A 17,734-nucleotide genomic window follows, 5' to 3' on the forward strand; every position below is an offset into this window, starting at 1 on the left:
GTCAGTCCAGTGCAAATGAGTAGGACTCTCTCTCTCATAAAGCAATTGATCTCTGTTGGAAATTGTGGTGACTTCCTTTCACTGTATGTTCTTCCTGCTGCATTCTGCAGTGTGTTTGGACATTTCAGCCACCGCTCAGAGTGGCAGCTGGTGAAAGTAGACTACAAGTCTATTTTTGATCGGAGATGTGCGGAAGAGGACTACAGGCCTTGGCAGCTCCATAGCCAGGTGAGAAGTGAGGGTGCTGGGATGTGACCTGAAGTAACTAATGATCCTACAGTTCAAGATCAGCACAATCCAAAATCTTTTCCTGTCAGTTTGGTGTTTCGGTGGGTGGTTCTGTTGCACTGGTGTGTTGGCCTCAGATTGAGACTCTGTGATCCCTGAAGGATGAAGAGCTGTCTTTTGGGTGTCATTCTGCACACAGGCAATTAGACTTGGGCAGACTTGAACAACACAGCAACAGCAGAAAAACTGCCACCGAGGCCTGAACTTCTTCACTCTTACATCTCCCATCCAATTTCCCCATCCTTACCTCCTTTCTCTCCTTCCTCCTTCTGCATCCTCAAGAGCCAGTGTCTTAAGACCATTCTACTTGTTTCACATTTGTTTCTCCAATTTCTGGCCCTCTCAGCTTCATTTCTTGCTCACTTGTTTTCACCCCTGTTCTGTCTCTCTCTGCTGTGGGATTTGGGCACTTTTTTCCCCAATTCGTTGGCCCCCATGCCCTGCCCTGTTCATCCTGGATGCAGCTGCTGCATCACTCTCTGAACCGTGGAAGACTGCCATTAAACTCATGCCCAGCAAGGTGAGGTACTCTGCACAGTGCCTGCACCTGCCATGGGGCACCTCCCCAGCTCTGCCAAGACACAACAGCCTAGCTTTCATCAGGGTAGAATAAAATATGGCCCAAATTCTGTGGTTATATAAACACCACAGGCTCCACTGAAGTCTAGAGCAAAGCACACATTTATATCATCAAAGACTGTCTTTCTGTATATATCTTGCTGGGCAAGAATTTAATAATGAATATGAAATGAAAGTAGCTTGACTCAGACTAGCTGCTCACACAAGGCACAATCTACACTAAAAATACCAGTTATTACTTAGATCTTTAGATGCTGAAAATCAGTACAGCTTCCTTGAAATTCAAGGAAGCGCAGCATTTTACACCAGTTGCTATTCAAGCCCTTCTGTTTCATGCTATCAAATCATCAAATCAAAGCCATGAAAAAATTTTCCACAACGATTTTAACAGCATAAAAGGTAATAAGTGAGACTCCACTGTATTTTGTTCTTTGCTTTCTTGTGCTTGCGTAAGCAAAAATACCAAGGATTTTGCAGTATTTCTTTGAGGATGTTGGCTTTGGAGCTTGCAGAACTATTTTAAGAAGGCTTCTGCATACTCTTGCCTTTTGAATTCTTTTCCACTGAGATTTCAAGGCTGAGCCTTATTCCCTAGACAGAAATATTAAGCAGGGTGCTGAAGATAGGAAGTTTTAACATCTACATAACAAGTCAAACCCCATAAAACCCAACTCATCCATGGGAAGTATTTACATAAACACACATTACTAGTTTCTACTGAATGAAACTATTCCCAGAGAGGTCAGACCAAAGAAATAACCTTCTCTATGCCTCAGATTGTAGAGGAATCAGACCATGTTTTCAGTTGCTGTGAAATGGGTCTGTACCAAATGTTTATGGGCTTTGGAATAAATTCAGAGCTGAGTAAGATATATAAGTAATCTCAGATGATTTCTTAGTGTGTATTGGAAGAGTTGATTTAGTTTCAGTTAGAGCTTCAGTAGCTTTTAATTAACTCCAGTGTTCTGAGATAGCATTTGGCTTCCCATCCTCTTCCCTTGAGTAACACCTCCCGTTGCACAAACCGGGTGACACAAATAGCCTGGTGGGCGTCAAAGAAATATTTCTGGTTCTGTTTCCAGGGAGAAGCCTGCATCATGGGAGCAAAAAGGATCTACAGGAAGCGCAAGTCTGAGAAGAAATGCATGCAGGGGAAATACGCTGGGGCTATGACCTCGGAGCCGTGCGTGTGCACCGAGGCGGACTTTGACTGGTGAGCAATGAGCAGAGGGACTGGGTGCTCTCACACAGCACCACGGGCATCCTCAGAGAGGCTGGAGGCTTGCAGAGAGTAGAAATCAGTAAATATGTAGGCATTGAAATGGGCTGCTCCCTGATAGTGCAGGTATTATGTTAAAAGAAGGAAAGGTGGAATAGGTGTCTGTAATCTCCTAAGGCTCCCACAAAATCTGTGCTGAGCAGACCATTTCCCAGGTCACAGCTCTGTGCACCAGTAAGATAACAGGTCAGTTTAGCACATCTAACCTTAGAATGACCAAAAATGGCTCAGAGTAGTCTGAAGACATATAACAGCATTTTGTAAAAAATAAAATAATTTCTTAACACATACGTATATACGTATATATAACACATATGTATATATTACTAAAAGTAAATATATGCATATGCAAAGTATGCCTTCAGCTTCTAGAATCAAGTATCTAGGAAATTCCTGGGCCGTTTGCTGCATCTGGCCCATCATGTTTTACTGTCCAGCAGACATTGTCTTCATGATTTGAGTTAATCTCTTTCTGAAGCCTTTTCTTCTCTTGCTACAGGAAATAGAGTCCATTGGTGAGTTATGCATGGTGTGATACAATCTTCAGCTGCTGGTTTCATTTCAATATTACTGCTGACTCACAGCAATTTGCACAAAAAAGGCAGGGAACCACGTTACTGAAATCTCTTTCTTACCTCTTTTCTCCAAGTCTGCAAGTTCCTCAGTATCTTGGATGAGAGAAATGTTGGCTCTTTGGCAGTGCTGATAAACTCCCTTTGTGCCTCACCCACCCAGATCTATGTCATGTTACTAATTAAACCCAGAATCTTCCACGTGAATCCTGAAAAGGTTAATCTCATCAATATTTTGTATGGAAATTTACAGCGTTTCACTTCTCACTTGTCCATAAATACAGAATATTTTTTCTGTGTAAAATCACAGACTCTCAGGAGGCGAGTTTATGTTGTGTCAAAAAAAGTCAATCCTCTTGCTCCAAACAATAACAATTATGAACATATTTTGGCACAGATTCTGTCAATAGATTTCTTGATGATTTCCTCATTTTCCATTTAGTTCTTTTCTAAGGAGAAGATCTATGTGCAGTTCATCATGCAGGTGTCCAAAGCTCCTGGATTTCAATCACTCAATATTTCTTTAGTAAAGTAAGAAAAATAACAGCCAAACCAAAAACCCCAAACAATCATTAAAAGCAAGGAAATTCCCTGAAGATTTTGACCCTCTTATAGGACATGCAGTACAATGCTGAGCCAACCTCATGCCCTTATAAAATAGTTGATGCAATTGACTCACAGTCAGTCCATTAGTGTTTAAATCCGTGGCAGTTGTAAGGGACACACATACCTAAAACTTCTGATAAAAATATGCTTTCCTTCCAGCACTTCTCACTGAGAATGAATATATTTATTTCATTAAAATTGACTGTGTGGCTTGCCACTATAAAACTTTGTTGCTAGGTACAGAACAAAAGTACCACAGTGACATTTGCCGGTGGAAACATGCTTTTATTTCTTAAATGTTCACCTCAAGGAAACTTTCTCCAAAGGCTCTGCTGGGCTGTGGGAGAATCTCTTAAGAGAACGCTTGGATGATTTGGAATGTCCAAGAGGTGCTCAGTTCTCGTGCCTGAACAAGTCACTTCAAATCTGTTGGCAGAGGCAGAATTAGGACCTTTCTGACCAAGAAGGACCTTTCTCCTTCTCATGGAATTAGTTTTGGTTTAGACCAGGCTGTTGTTGTCCCCTCCAGTTCTCCCTGAGCAAAAGTTACTCCTGCAGTCCTCAGACCTGGGTTTCTACTTTATGCATTTCAGCTTCCTTCCCTACTGCCTCTGATGAGAAAAAGACTGAAATATTGCTTTAAGCATCCAGTTCAGAAACATTTACCAACAATACTCATCAGGAGCACAATTTTACATAGATATGCTGGAGAAGGACAGAAAAGGAGAAAAGAAAATAGCAAGAAAAAAAGCAATTCTGTCTGCTAAGAAAGGCAAAGCTGCTGCTGCACTGCTGTGGCTTTCAGTGCCTGCCTTGTTGAACTCTGCACGAGGTTTCACTGCCAATTCACACTGCAGAAGTTGGAGGGAGGTTTGGATGATACCAGGCAATGAGTTCTTGCTGTGGAAGGGTGCCCTCTGTGGAGTTCTTTCCTTTTCAGGAAGAAAAAACCACTTTCATCATCTTCAGTCATGACATTTCAGTACTTTCGAATTCTCTGTTTCTTTATTTCTTTTTTTTGTTGTTGGGCAATTGAAGGAGATTGAAAGGGACAAACATGTATCCCCCAGATAGGGAGAAGCTCCTTAGCTGCCCACACTTGATTTTTCAATCTTGAAATAAATTGGACAGCTTTTTATATTGTCAGTGGCTACAGAACCTATGTTTGTACACAGAGTTGAAGAAAGCAACAATTCCTGTCATTGTGCTGTCGTTGCTGTTTAAACACTAAATTTGTATGGAGAAAATCTTATTATCTAAGCTTGTCAGAGATTGGAGTAAAAAATTGTATCTCTGTGGTCAGGTAAAGTGAAAATAAGTGTTATTGCTGTTAATCCTGCAAGTCTTCTTTGATCAGTTCAGGGCGAAAATACCAGTTATAAAAGACATAAAGATTTTGTGATTTTTTTTTTAAATTTTTTCTCCTTGTAACCTGACAGAACTCCAGGTTCCGTATGCAGCCCATTGGTACTCCTTTCTCAGGGAAAAGGGCAGGTTTGTTTGTTGTTTGCAGAGCAGGATGGAGTGCCATTGGAAGGGGCTGTGGTTCCTTGGCAGCCGGGCTCTGCTGCCAGCTGTATCCCGGCTGGAAGCGGGCAGGGGCTCCGTGCAGGGAATGAGGCTGGCAGCCAGAGGGCAACCACGCCTCAGGAATGGGGACCCTGCATGTGCAAGGCAAGCCTGTCCTAGCAACGGCCTAGAAACCAGAATCCCCTTCTTCATTTAATTGATTTGGGTAAATGGATGACGCCGTTACTTGGGTGTTATTAAAGCATTAATTTACCCGGTTTCCTCACATTGTGTTCCTTCCTGCCGTCTGAGCGTTATTACAGCAATATCTCTTCGGCAGAAACACCTCCTAGACACAGACAGAAACCTTTGGTGGTGTTCATCCTTCAGCCACCTGTCTCCCAGGTCCTTTAACAGGAGCTTTGAGCAGTGTCTGACTGTCAGCCCTCCCTCTGAACCCGCTGTCATTACCACTGACGGCTTCTCCTGTCAGCATTGCCGTACCTCACACCTTCAGGGGAAACATGAGCCTCTTGGTACTGCTGCTAGTGGTTTTGGATAGCCAGAGAGGCACAGAGGTGCCTTACTGCAACTGGGAATCTATCCATTTATTTCACAGATGATATCAGCAAGCATCTGGCTGGCTCTTTTTATATTCCCTGGCACTTAAATTACAGCTCTGCCTGCTGGGGTTAGTTCCTGTGCTAAAACATCAGAGTCTGCATCAGGAGGAACTGTTCTGCCAAAGCCTGGGGAGGCAGGGGACAGACACTGAGTGTGGTTAGGTTCTGCTGGCTCTGTGTGTCACCAGCCATCAGGTCAGTGCAGGTGCTGGTGCTGAAATACACCTACGTTTGCACCCTTCGGTTCTGGGCTCGGTTAGCTAACAAATAGTAATTTAGGATGAATCTTTAGTTCATTTTGAGTGCTTGTAGAAAATGCAGATTCACTGTGTAAAATCTACAGTGCATCTCTGCATCTTTAAGGGCCGGGATATCTACCAGGCATGGATTTACAGGAAGGATTCTGGGGATTTTAGGTTCCATATTAATATAAACTGGTATAGCTCAACTCCAAATACTGTGATGCAATTATAATTGTACACTCTTGTGGATCCACAGTTCAAACTGTAGCTGAATTCATCCTTCTCTGAGTTAAATCCCATATCAGGTCCTGTAGAACTGGGGAACAAGCACAGCTCCCCTCTAACACAAACCTACACTTGAATCATGGTTAAACATTAGACAATGGAATTAAGTGAATAAAAGAGTAGTGAGACTTTTCCACTACTGTGGCCAAAGTTATTTTTTTCCACCAGGGCTTTTGGAAATTGTGGAAAAAACATGACTATTTCCAGAGATAGCTCAATTCCACCCCATTTAATGTCCAAAATGTTTGGACAGCACAGCATGCAAAAACACAAAGAGCATTGTCAGCTTCTGGCATAGCTGAACTTAAGGTGAAGCTCTTAATCTTATGGAATTTATATGATTACATAATAAGTTATATCTTGATTTTTAGAAGCTATGAACATGGCAATCACTTATCTGAATTAACTGGTTATTTCTATATCTTAAAGCAGTAGGATTTTAATAATTTTATGTGAATTAACAGCTCTTCCGAACAGTATGTTTGTCAGGTCTTTTTTCAAATACAAACTTCCTTAGGGGATTTATTTTCTTTGATTATTGCCTATGCTGAAAATAACATAAGAAAAATGAATTCATCATGATCATTGAGCAGAGATACAAAACGTCTGGAATGAATTTGTATCAAATTACAGAAAATAACTTGCAAGTCTACTTGATTAAGACAAATAGGATTCCAGTTTAAACCAGTAAAAGGGTAAAACCACAATCAGTGAGAGCCACCAGACAGGCTGCTTCACACTGATAAAGCAATCCCTGATGGCAAACGCTCCCTCCTTTTTAGGAGATACATTATCTGTGTCACCTGAGTTCTTTTCAGGCAGGCACAAAATATCATCAATATATGCAAATTCCAATTCCCAGTTCCCAGGCAATGACTCGGGGAGCTGATTGCAGGCTGAGGCTGATGCCTTCCCCACCTCCAGGCTTTGCTGTGCTGGCTCGTGCTATGGACATCCAATTGATGGTAACGCTTCTTGATTGCTGCAAAGCCTGTTGTGCCAAATTGTAGGCAGCAATTTGTTGTCAGCATCAGTGTTCTGCGTGCACCAGCCTGTAGCCAAGGAATTCATTAGATTCCAAGACTGCGGAGGTGAACGGGTGGCTGCTGCATCTGTGGAGGGATTGGAGAAGCAATTCATGTCATTTACTGGGATGATATTTCTGTAGGGCCTTAATGAGCCAGATGATTTGCAAGCCTGAAAACAGCACTGTGAAACTTCTGGGCTTATAGCTCTTTCTGCTGTGGAAAATCCTAGGATTCCTTTCTCTTGATTTTGAGAAATACAACCCAAGTACAGTCATAACTAGTTAAGTCCAGCTTGGCTTGCCCAGATTTACAGGTAGGAATAGGAAGCAAAATAGCAGCTTGAATCTAGACATGTGCAGAGTAAGAAATCCCAGACTACTGCATCAAATTGGATTGTGAGTACTGATCCCCTCTGAGGCAGATTTCACTGTATTAGTTTGTTTTGTTTTCACCTGATTACAGAACACTGTGTGTGTACAGTGTTACAGCTTTTTAATTAGAGTCACACACGATAACTTAGTGCTGCAGAGTGTTTACAAATGAATTACAAAAATACAGGAGTTCCATTTGTATGCAAATATTTGTTTTCTCCAAGCAAATCAGAATGGTATTATTCTTCATTACAAAGTGTATTCTGCAGCTATAGTGTTCTTATTCCAACAAGGATGATTATAGAAGCACATGGCAGTGGGAGAGTTGGCTGGCTGATGCTTCCAAAGCAATTAAGCAGCACTGAGTTGCAGCCATCTGAGTAAATAGATTGATGAAAATTCAGTCAAAAAAAATGAGGAAAAAACCGTTTAGGTCATCTACTGCATTGCTGTTTCCTGGAGTATGTTCTCAATTACTTGCTGTAGATACCCCAAGCACCACAGCTGCCAAAATGTTCCATTGGAACAGTCATGCAGTCTAATATATGTTTAAGAGTTTTCTCAAGTGATATGCAGCATTTTCTTTTGCTTAATGTCATCTTTTTAATTTTGCCATTTTAAGATTGCCTCAATGCATCTTTCTTTTCTTTATTCAAAATAAAAAAGTTGAAGCAGAAAAGTGGTGACTGAATTATTTTCAATGACTTTTCTTGATAACCAGTACAAAAGACGTAACAAAAGATAAATCAAATTATTTCCTTTTTTCTTCTTTGTCTCATATCTTAGACCAGTATCAAGCTTCTTAACATTGTTTGCTTGTCATTCTGTACGTTTTTTTAAAGTTATCAGGCTTTTTCAAGACACTTGAACAAAGTCTTCCTTAAGTTAAACACTCTTCTTGTTGTTACTGTTTTTCTATAAATATCTCATTGATGCTCTGGGAGGTCTCACCCTGGCCATGGACTGATGGCTGTCTTGTGACAGCTCTGGGAGGAGCTGGAGCAGGGTCTCCACTAAATCTGATCAGGTTGTTGGGGTTCATCCATCTCTTGTTTCTTCTCTCTGCTTCTTTACATACCTGTGCAAATACAAGCCCTTAATCACGTAGTCCAACACTGCCCTAATCCTCTTTTCTTGGAAAAACAGGCTACTTGATACCAAGGCATTAAAGACAAATAAGTAAAAAATACTTTGCAGAAAAGTGCCTTTTTAAGATCAAGGATTGTTGTGCAACTGGAATATTGGAATGGAGTTGGTGGATTCCGTATAGCAGTTCTCAGAAACGAGATCCCATTACTTTTCCATTCTGAGCTCTGGAGAAGGCTTAGTAAAAGGAATAAGAATGATTATCCAACCAAGCAGTCCTCATTACTCAATGGCTGGAAAGTAAACCCACATGTGAATGGAATACTGATTAAAGAGGTTTTCTGTTTGTTGGACTTTTTTTTTTTTTTTTTTTCCCCTGCAATAACATTTTTTATAGAGTCTTTGTTTAGTTGGACTCAGAAACAATTTGAAATGTTTTTAGAGAAACCGAAGCAAATTTAGTCATAGCTAAACTCAAATTGTGACAAAAGATTAAAGTTTGACTCATTGTTTCTAACGTGATTTTTGGTAGCATTTCCTCTTCTTAACAAAAAGAGAATTGAAGATCACAGAATTCCTTCCCATTACCAAATATGCTGTTTATGCCTTCAGGCAAGAGCTCTCTCAGGGTTGTAAATTTCCCTCTACATCCTGTGTGATATAGTTTCCAAACGCAATTAGCTTTTTAGCCTTCAGTTTTCTAAGATGTGACTGAGACAGTGGTAATTTAACTTAGCTTAGATTCCTGGTGGATTTTTGTTTTTGTTTCTCAATTTTTGTTTTTTTAATATTTGAGTCTAGATTTGATCCTGAGAGGTACTGTTAGTCTGTGGAGAGAGAACAATTGATGCAATACTCATAAACTACCTGCTCTGGTGCTTCTTTTTTACTGGTATTTATGGAATATAACTGCCCCAATTAATAAAAGCTGAAGTGGAATGAAGAATTTGTTCTATCAGTAAAAATAAAACCAGAAGTCATAGTAAACAGACTTGTATTAATAATAGACAGCATGAGCTAATACCATGTTTGTTCTTTTCTGGTTTTATGTGATGGTTTCTTTTAACATTGCAACAGTGATTATGGATATGAACGCCACAGCAATGGCCAGTGTTTACCAGCATTTTGGTATAACCCATCCTCCTTGTCAAAGGACTGCAGCCTTGGACAGAGTTATCTCAACAGCACTGGGTAAGTGGCTCACCAGGCTTTATCTAGCTGGAGCACCCATATGGATTTAACCCAGTGGAAACCTGGAAAACAGGATTACTCCTACTGTAGGTGTGTCAGAGCTGGCTGAAGCCCTTGGGACATCATCATCACCATCACTACCTTTGTTGGGTTGCACACCTGTCACTCCAGATCTCCATCATGTATGGGCCAGGCTTTTCCTTGAAAGATGATGCCTTAAGGAAATTTGGGGGAGACTGTAAGGCCAAATCATTAATGTTTCTGAAAAGACTTCTCTTAAAATCCTGTGTGATCAGGTGAGGCAGAAATACTGAAAGGTAAATTAGTGGAGAGAGATGAAACTGATGCATATGTGAAGTTATAGGTGGGCAGCTAGCCTGAATGCTGGCTGGTCTTTGCCCCTCTTACTAGTCAATGGAGGATGTAGTTTAAGTTAAGGTCCTGGCAGACTTCATTTATGATGCAAGTGATTAAAGCAAGAAAAGCAACCCAAGCTGTGTTTGGAGGGTTTGTATACTGAAAGATGGGCAGAATTTGCTTTTTGCTTCAATTCTTATTTTTCTAGCCTTTAAGGGTTGCATCTTTAGAAACACTTGCCTCACAACTGATGAGAAGTGGAGAACATGTGAGAAAAGTTGTTAAACTTTGTCCAACAGTGTAATAATTGAATACAATGCCATACTCTATGTGTATATCATTTATTTATAACTTTATAGTTGCTTAAATAATTTTATGGTTTAGACAATTTATGTACCTTATATGATGTCAAGATATTTTGTGCAGGAAATTATCACATGCCATTAACAACAGTATGAGCTTCTGGTGTGCTGGGGCACATGAGGAACTCTTGGCTGAGCCAAACGCTGAAATCCATTTGGGAATCTTCGTTTTCTAACCATCTCCTCAGTCTAAAGGAACCTGTTCCCAGTCATCCCTGCTGTGCTCCTTGTCAGCACCTGGCACGGCTTTCCCCATCCCTTTTCAGGTACAGGAAGGTTGTTTCCAACAACTGCACGGATGGGGTTCGGGAGAGGTACACGGCCAAGCCCCAGCAGTGCCCGGGCAAACCCCCCCAGGGGCTGCGCATCGTCACGGCCGACGGGCGGCTGACAGCCGAGCAGGGCCACAACGTCACCTTCCTGGTGCAGCTGGAGGAGGTAGGCTCTGCTCTGCTCACTCATCCATCACATTCATCTGGGAATCTGAGCGTGGCTCTGCCAGGCAAGGTCTGCAAAGAGACGGGGTGGTATAAAGCCGGTCGTGGCCAGGACGCGGCTGGGTGGAGTTTGCGCCAAAATGTATGGAGGTGAAAGGGTTGTCATAGTATTGTGGTGGCTGGGATCATGTCTGAGAGAAGCTGATAAAAACTGTTTAAAATTCCTTTAATTTGGGAATTGCTTTAATTTGGGAATTTCACAAGAGAGCTGAAGACTGCAGGTTTGAATTCTGATCCCCTGCCCTTAACGGTGTTTTTTGTTTCCTGCTGTTTTTTGACACTGAATTTCCATAATTATTTTCCACTGACTTTTAACCAAAGATGACAGATAGGCTACACATGCAGCTGGGTCCTCATCACACAACTTGGTACATATTGTTTAGGCATTTATCTCAAGATGTCCTCAGCAGGACTAAGTCTGAAATTCATTGCTGTTATGAAGGTGATTTGGACATTGATCTGTGTTTTTGTTGTATCTGTAACTTGGTATTTCATTGTTCTTCTCCCTCCATTCCAGAATCCATAGGAAAAAGTATTTAAATCTTTTCACCTCTTTTTTCTTTTCAGCACTTCTTTATCTGTGTTTAATAGCAAGTGCACAAGCAGGAACATTCACAAAGCAGCAGTTTTTTCTTTTTCCCTAATCTAATTTGATTTCTTTAAACTTCTACCCCTTTTCCTCACTTACTGGCCAATAAATCCTAAAACAAGTATGCTTTAACACCAAGGGACAGTGCACATCCCTTTATAGTGCAGAGTATTCAAGTGACATTGTACATCCCTTTTTAGTTTATGGTTTAGAGTATTCAAGGAAATTACTTCTGACCGTCACCATAGTAAATGCCATCTGTGAGGAAAGAATTTTTTTTTTAACATCTCTATTATTGATGCTTTCCCCAGCAAACAGGTGTCCTGATTTGTAAAGGCAATACCATAAATCATATCTAACCTGAAGCAGTTTTTGACCTGAATGTTTATTCTTTCCAAATTATGGTCACCTTATTTCAGTGCTGACAGTCATATAACATAGTTACTATGATGCTGTAATAACAGTGTGAACATATAATTTCATCTGGCTAAATTATTGATTCCTGCATTTAAAGATGAAAAGGAAAAGGTCCAAAACAGAAGTCAGTCCCCAGGCTTTAAAATAAATTTAAAAAAAAGTAAAAAAATGTGCTCTTTTCATCACCTTTCTCTTCTGAGCAAAGTTTTGAAACAGACTGGGAGAAGGAGATGGATAACCTGAATACTCAGTCACAAAACTATCAAAGAATTATGCCAATAGTCAGAGGGAGAAACAATCACCCACAGTGTGGGAAACTCAGGAGAAATGTCCTGCTCTTTCTTCTGCGAGTGCTTCAGCTCATGTATCGTGTAAGAGAACCCTGACCACTCGGTCATACAGGGAGCTGCTGTGCATTGTTCTGTCTCTTTCATTCATTCTGATCTTTTCTGGCAGCCCTGCTTCAGTGTGCACTTCCAGAGTCTGGAAGCAACACCTTCTCCAGCATGAGATGGTGCCTCTCTCATGCTGGGTGTCAAGGAGTACAGAACGGATGTTTTGATGAGTGAGTGAATCAGTTCTGAGGAGATCTAAAGGCAGCTCTTCTTCCAGTGTATCTGATAAAGAAGAGGTTAGGAATTGCTCTGAGGGCTGGAGCAGTATTGATCAGCCTCCAGCCTTTCCAATTACTCTCCCTGTTAGATGAATCTTGACCTCCTGCTCCTAGATTTGTCAACTTAAAGAGCAACCAAAAAAACCTTTGGGTGAATTTTACCCAGTCTGGCAAAGACTTTGTGTGACTGTTGCAACAAAAGAAATGTTCAACAAACAGGAATATTTGTCCAGTGATGTGCAAGCTATAGGGAACTAAAATTTAGTTGAAGCAACAAAACTGTGTGTAGACTAAACCATTTAGCAATTTAACTCTTTCAGTGATGAAAAAAACCACCACTCACTAGAAAACAACCCATCAAAAGAACAAGCATCCTTTTATGAAATGGATATTGATTTCACAGAATAATTGAGGTTGAAAGGGATCTCTGGAGGTTGTTTAATCCAACCTCACTTCTCAAAGGGAAGTTCCTTTCCTTTGCATACAAGGCAGAGGTATCACAAGACAAGAATTTGCCAGTTTCTATTTAGTTCTGTCCTGCACAGGAATATATCACAGTACAATCCAGGATGTTCAGTATCCAAAAAATCTATGCAACTTCATTTTTACTGAGGGGAAGGCATCAGGAAATTTAAAATGAGCTGGATATGTCACCTTGCACATCTTTTCCCCCAAGAGTGTGTGAAAAAAGTGTGCCCTATTCAACCCTTGCCTCCTGGAGTGGTGGGCAGTATTTTAGAGTGCTACATCATGGTGAGGACCCCTCCTTTAGTGTGAGTGGCAGCTGATATCTTTTAGGGTGTGAAAAAGCAATGGCCTTTCCTTTTGCATCTTAACATCTCCTGTATCCCTCTGAGACAGTTTGTTTGAAGCCTTCAAATCTGCAGAGCTGTTTCATACACTGCAGCCTCCCAGCTCTCTTTTTTCATGTCCATGTTCCACTTGATCTGCAGGAAAAAGAAAAGAAAAAAAGAGAAGCTGGTGAGTCCAGGTACAAGAGTTTGTTTGAGATTTGTGCTCCTGTTATCTTTCTGCTCCATCTAGGGATCCACCTGGGTTTGAAAAGAGAAACAGACTGCAGAAGCAGGTTCACTGGAGGCCCTGAAAATTCACTGCATCTGTGTAGTGGAGCAGATTGCTAGGAGGGCAGGGAGAGACAAATGGCAGCAGTAAAAAGCTGATGTTTTCACTCAGGTGTGGGATTTGGGCACAGGAACCACAGCACAGCGGTTCCTTGTAGAGCTGGGTTGTGCCTGTGGTGATGCTGAGAGCCACGACTGTGCGTTCCGACAAAAACACAATGTGAGCAAAAGATGCCCCAAGAGAAGCCAGGACAAGGCATTCAGAAGTGCTCTGCTATTGAAGAAGACACAAAAGAAAATCATCACTGAAGTCTGTGCCAGTGGAGGGAGGGCAGGAAGCAAACCCAGGAGCACACTGAGCATTGCTGATTTCTGAGAGCTGGGGTTGTGGCCCAGTTTCTCTAACCCTGACTCACATGAAATTTTCCTGTGAAGCATTTATATCTGGCAGCATATAAATATCATTAAAAGCAAACCCAACCAACAGGTCATATGGAAATCATCTGAATGTATTCTTTCAAACGTGATCTAAGTCTCCTGTCACCTTTTAAAATTTCTGTATGAATTCCTCTAAACTGCTTGCAAGGTCACGTTGCACTTAATATTTATGGTCCCATTATTGGAAAGGTTTGGCCAAGTTATTTTTCCAGTTAATCTGGGTATAGTAATCATGATATTTTCAGTGGGTGACAATAGTCAGAAAGCATCAGTATTGCTAATGATCATGTATTGCATTTTTTGAAGTATTTTGGAAGTGTTTAATAAGCAAGAAATTGTACTTAAGCTGGGAATTTTGCTTTTAAATTTCCATGAGATAAGAAGAATGCCAACAGCATTATTGTCATTGTGTGAGAGCACATGAGAGAAGTAGTTATGCTTAAAAGCAAATTTTTTGTTGCCTAAACATGCTGCCAGTTTAAAGGTTAATCCTTTGTCCTGGCCTGGGCTACATGCAGAGTCCTAGGGCTGGTAGCCCTCACACTGCAGCATTTAATAAGGGTCATTTCTCAGCCTAAAAACCAGAATATTTCCTTTATTTTTGGGCAGCAGCAGAAGAAAACCAAAGCACGAAGTTACAAAGACACTTTTCCTACTTAAGTTATTCATCCCAATGTCCTTGTCCTTGTTTTGCTTCTCTGTTGTAGAAAATAGAGAGATTTTATTAAGTGTGTGTTGCTTCTGTGTGGCTTCCTGATCACATGGCATCGTAGGTCTCTTGCCTGTCACAACCATGATTGTTATTTGTATGCTGGAGATATTTGTGTGAACATCAGACACTTGTGCTGCTGTACTGCTTCAGCAGAGACTGAAAGCTGCAGCCTCCAGAGCAACGCTGTTCAGCACAATGGCTTTCAAACTTGCTTCATCTGATTGCTCACACGTCTTTGCTGAGGAAATGGACGGTAAAGACATTCAGGGCAGCAAGGTTCAGGGCTTTGACTGTTTCATTACAGATAATTCACAGAGAAACTGCCTCCTCTAATTTATTTTTTATCTTGATAAAATGACAGCCAAAAATCTTTGACATTCCAGGTCTGCCTCAGTTCTCACTTGGCAAAGTCACTCCACTGGGAGTAGATTTCGGCTTGCTTTTAACTGCTTGCTGCTGCTATGTGATGTTTGGATTAGACTAATGTGTGGGGAAAGCTAATTTGTTCCTACACTTCAGGCCACAGGCTAGAATTCAGGCAATCTGAACTCATTCCTGAACCACACTCTGAGCTCCTTCTGAATGACCTTGAGTAAGAAACTCAAACTTTCTGATGTTTTATTCCCTCATTCGAAAATAGAGCTTTGCTTTCTGCCTCATACCCCCCATGCCTTGCATTTGTGTAGTGATTGCTCACATATCCAAAGGACTCTCTCTTACCATGTGAAAATACAAATGAAGCCCTGAATTTCCTAAAGAGTGCCGTGGCTGCCTGTAATGGCAGTGTTGGTACATGGCTGTGCAAGGTACACTGTGTCTCAGGTACATTTAATGAGCTTGGGGATCCTGCTGGGGGCACAATGCCATTAACATTTCCCACCTCAGCACTATTGTTTGGTGCCATTCAGTATTCAACTCAGCTGAGGCTTGTGGAGATGAGCTTAGCCTTGTTTTGATTGTTGATGTACTCAAATTAAAGATGCAAAGCTAGTAGTAATTAAAAGCATAGTCTGGTTTTGGCTTTTTGGTTTTTGTTTTTGTTTTTTACAGTATCCCACTGTGTTTCCTCTTTTGATATCACAAGATTGTTGGTAATGATTACAGAAATATGAAATGTTCATCCTAACTTTCAGTGCACTGAATCCCAGCTGTTTATCTTACTAACAGCACTACTCTCCTGTAGTAATACACAAATAACATAGTATGTGCCCTCCCCATACCACTCTCATCTGAATTCTAATTGCATTTTCTGATGATGACAAGCTGGTTAGGAGAAATCAGAGCCTTCAATGCCTTTTTAAATCCATTGTTGAAATTCCATGAAATGTGTGAAATGGACTTTGCCTTCCTAATGACACACAGCACCAGAGTCTTGTAATGCACTTCCAGTCGCACAAGTTGAATTATTCTGTATAATCCTGAGAGGCTGTTATTGATTCCTGTGGGGCACAGAAGATGTAGTACTGTAAAAAGAGATCATAGCTGAGTTGAGCTGGCTCAACTGGCAGTCAGGATGAATGATGTGATCAGTACAATTCACTATTTGGTGTCGAAAAAGAAGTACATCTGAAAAGTATCAAGCTATTTGCCCTGCAAAAAGGCACCTATCTGTTCAATTTCTGATTTGAAAAATTAAGGCCATCTCTCTGAAAGCAGGGATTTACATAGGAAAGCATGTTTTTCAGTTCTTGATCAAATTGGATCTGAGTCTCTGTTAAAAAGTAAGAATATACTTTAAACAGATCTAGATTATAGGTATGCAATGTGTAGATATTCAGTTCCAGTGCAAATATCTTTGATTAATGATTTCTTCTGGTGACAGGAAAATGCCAAAGAGGGAAAGGGGCTAATCTAAAGAAAGCATAATAAATTAATCCATGAAAACCCTCCAACAGCAGCCGTGTATGTTTCTTGCAAAGGATAATTAAATCTATTGTAAACATCTCTAAGGAAGACACGGAAGTCGGCACATAATTAAAGACTTAAAAATGAAATCTGAAACATGGGAACCAAGATTAAAAACCTTGAGCTGTGTTTGTTCCATTTTTTAATACTTCCATTTAGATACAAATACTCAAAGTCAATAAGGAAAATGCATTATCATGACTTTCAGGGCAAGATTCCAATGGTGTGTTTGAAAAGAGAGAATCCTGCTAGGTGAATTTCATATCTCACATCCATCAAAGTATTGAGAGCTGCATAAAAGTAATCAAAATATAAAAATATTGTTGCAAACTGTATGGGATGTTTATTGATATACCTTTAGCAGGAAGCTTGACAGAGTTTTTTGGTAATGTCCAGATCTTGTGTGCACTTGAGGCTGCTTTGGTCAAATCCAGGAAAAAGGTGCACTTGGCTTAGGAGGCAGCACCAGGGAGGAGGGAGAGAGAAATATTTCGTATATATTTGAAAAAAAAACCTGGACATTTAATGAGAAAATCCCTTAGAAAATAGTAAATTTCTGATTTATATTTTAATAACTAATGTTATCTAGGTATGTCTTAATATGGGGCCTTGGGTAACTTGTTTTTAATTATTAGGGCTTCTTTTCAGGCTAAAATTCTTAATGATTAAGCATATGCTTAAGCCTTTGGCTGCACAAGAGCCTTTATCAAGATTGTACTTCAGGTTATATCCAAATTTGTGCATATTGCAGAGAAAGGGGTTACTCTAAAGGAAACACAATTAATTAATCTGTGAAAACACCCCAATAGCAGCAGTGTCTGTCTCCTGCAGGTAATGCGGGGAGTTTCGTGTCAGCTTTAACTGGGCTAAAAGCTTCAGAAAAATCCTGTTGTGGAGTATTGAGCTTGACAAAATAAAAAGGAGGAGCTGGAAAAAGCAACAGGAAGGGGTTTTGCAAGATGTATGGATAGGCATCAAATTGTTGCAGAATAAAACTGCTCTTGGTAAAACAACCTCTTGCAAGTGGCTCTGGAGGGATGCTGGAGACAGAAACAGTGACAGCTGGGTTGCTTTAAATCAGGTGTGGGCTGTGTGGGAAATGT

The 17,734-nt window shown here is 40.7% G+C and overlaps 1 protein-coding gene across 2 annotated transcripts in view; it reads left to right on the forward strand.

Annotated features, from left to right (window-relative positions):
- SORCS1 (sortilin related VPS10 domain containing receptor 1) overlaps positions 1 to 17,734 on the forward strand; it is a 262,302-nt gene that overhangs the window by 214,448 nt on the left and 30,120 nt on the right. For both annotated transcript variants that reach the window (XM_023929827.2, XM_023929828.2), the window contains exons 15-18: positions 111 to 228; positions 1,950 to 2,080; positions 9,546 to 9,659; positions 10,645 to 10,816. In XM_023929827.2, the coding sequence (XP_023785595.2) occupies positions 111 to 228; positions 1,950 to 2,080; positions 9,546 to 9,659; positions 10,645 to 10,816 (535 nt within the window). The remainder of the gene's footprint in view (positions 1 to 110; positions 229 to 1,949; positions 2,081 to 9,545; positions 9,660 to 10,644; positions 10,817 to 17,734) is intronic.

The sequence above is a fragment of the Cyanistes caeruleus genome, chromosome 8 (genome assembly GCF_971803275.1).
Source record: "Cyanistes caeruleus chromosome 8, bCyaCae1.hap1.1, whole genome shotgun sequence".
Classification (NCBI taxonomy): Eukaryota; Metazoa; Chordata; class Aves; order Passeriformes; family Paridae; genus Cyanistes; species Cyanistes caeruleus.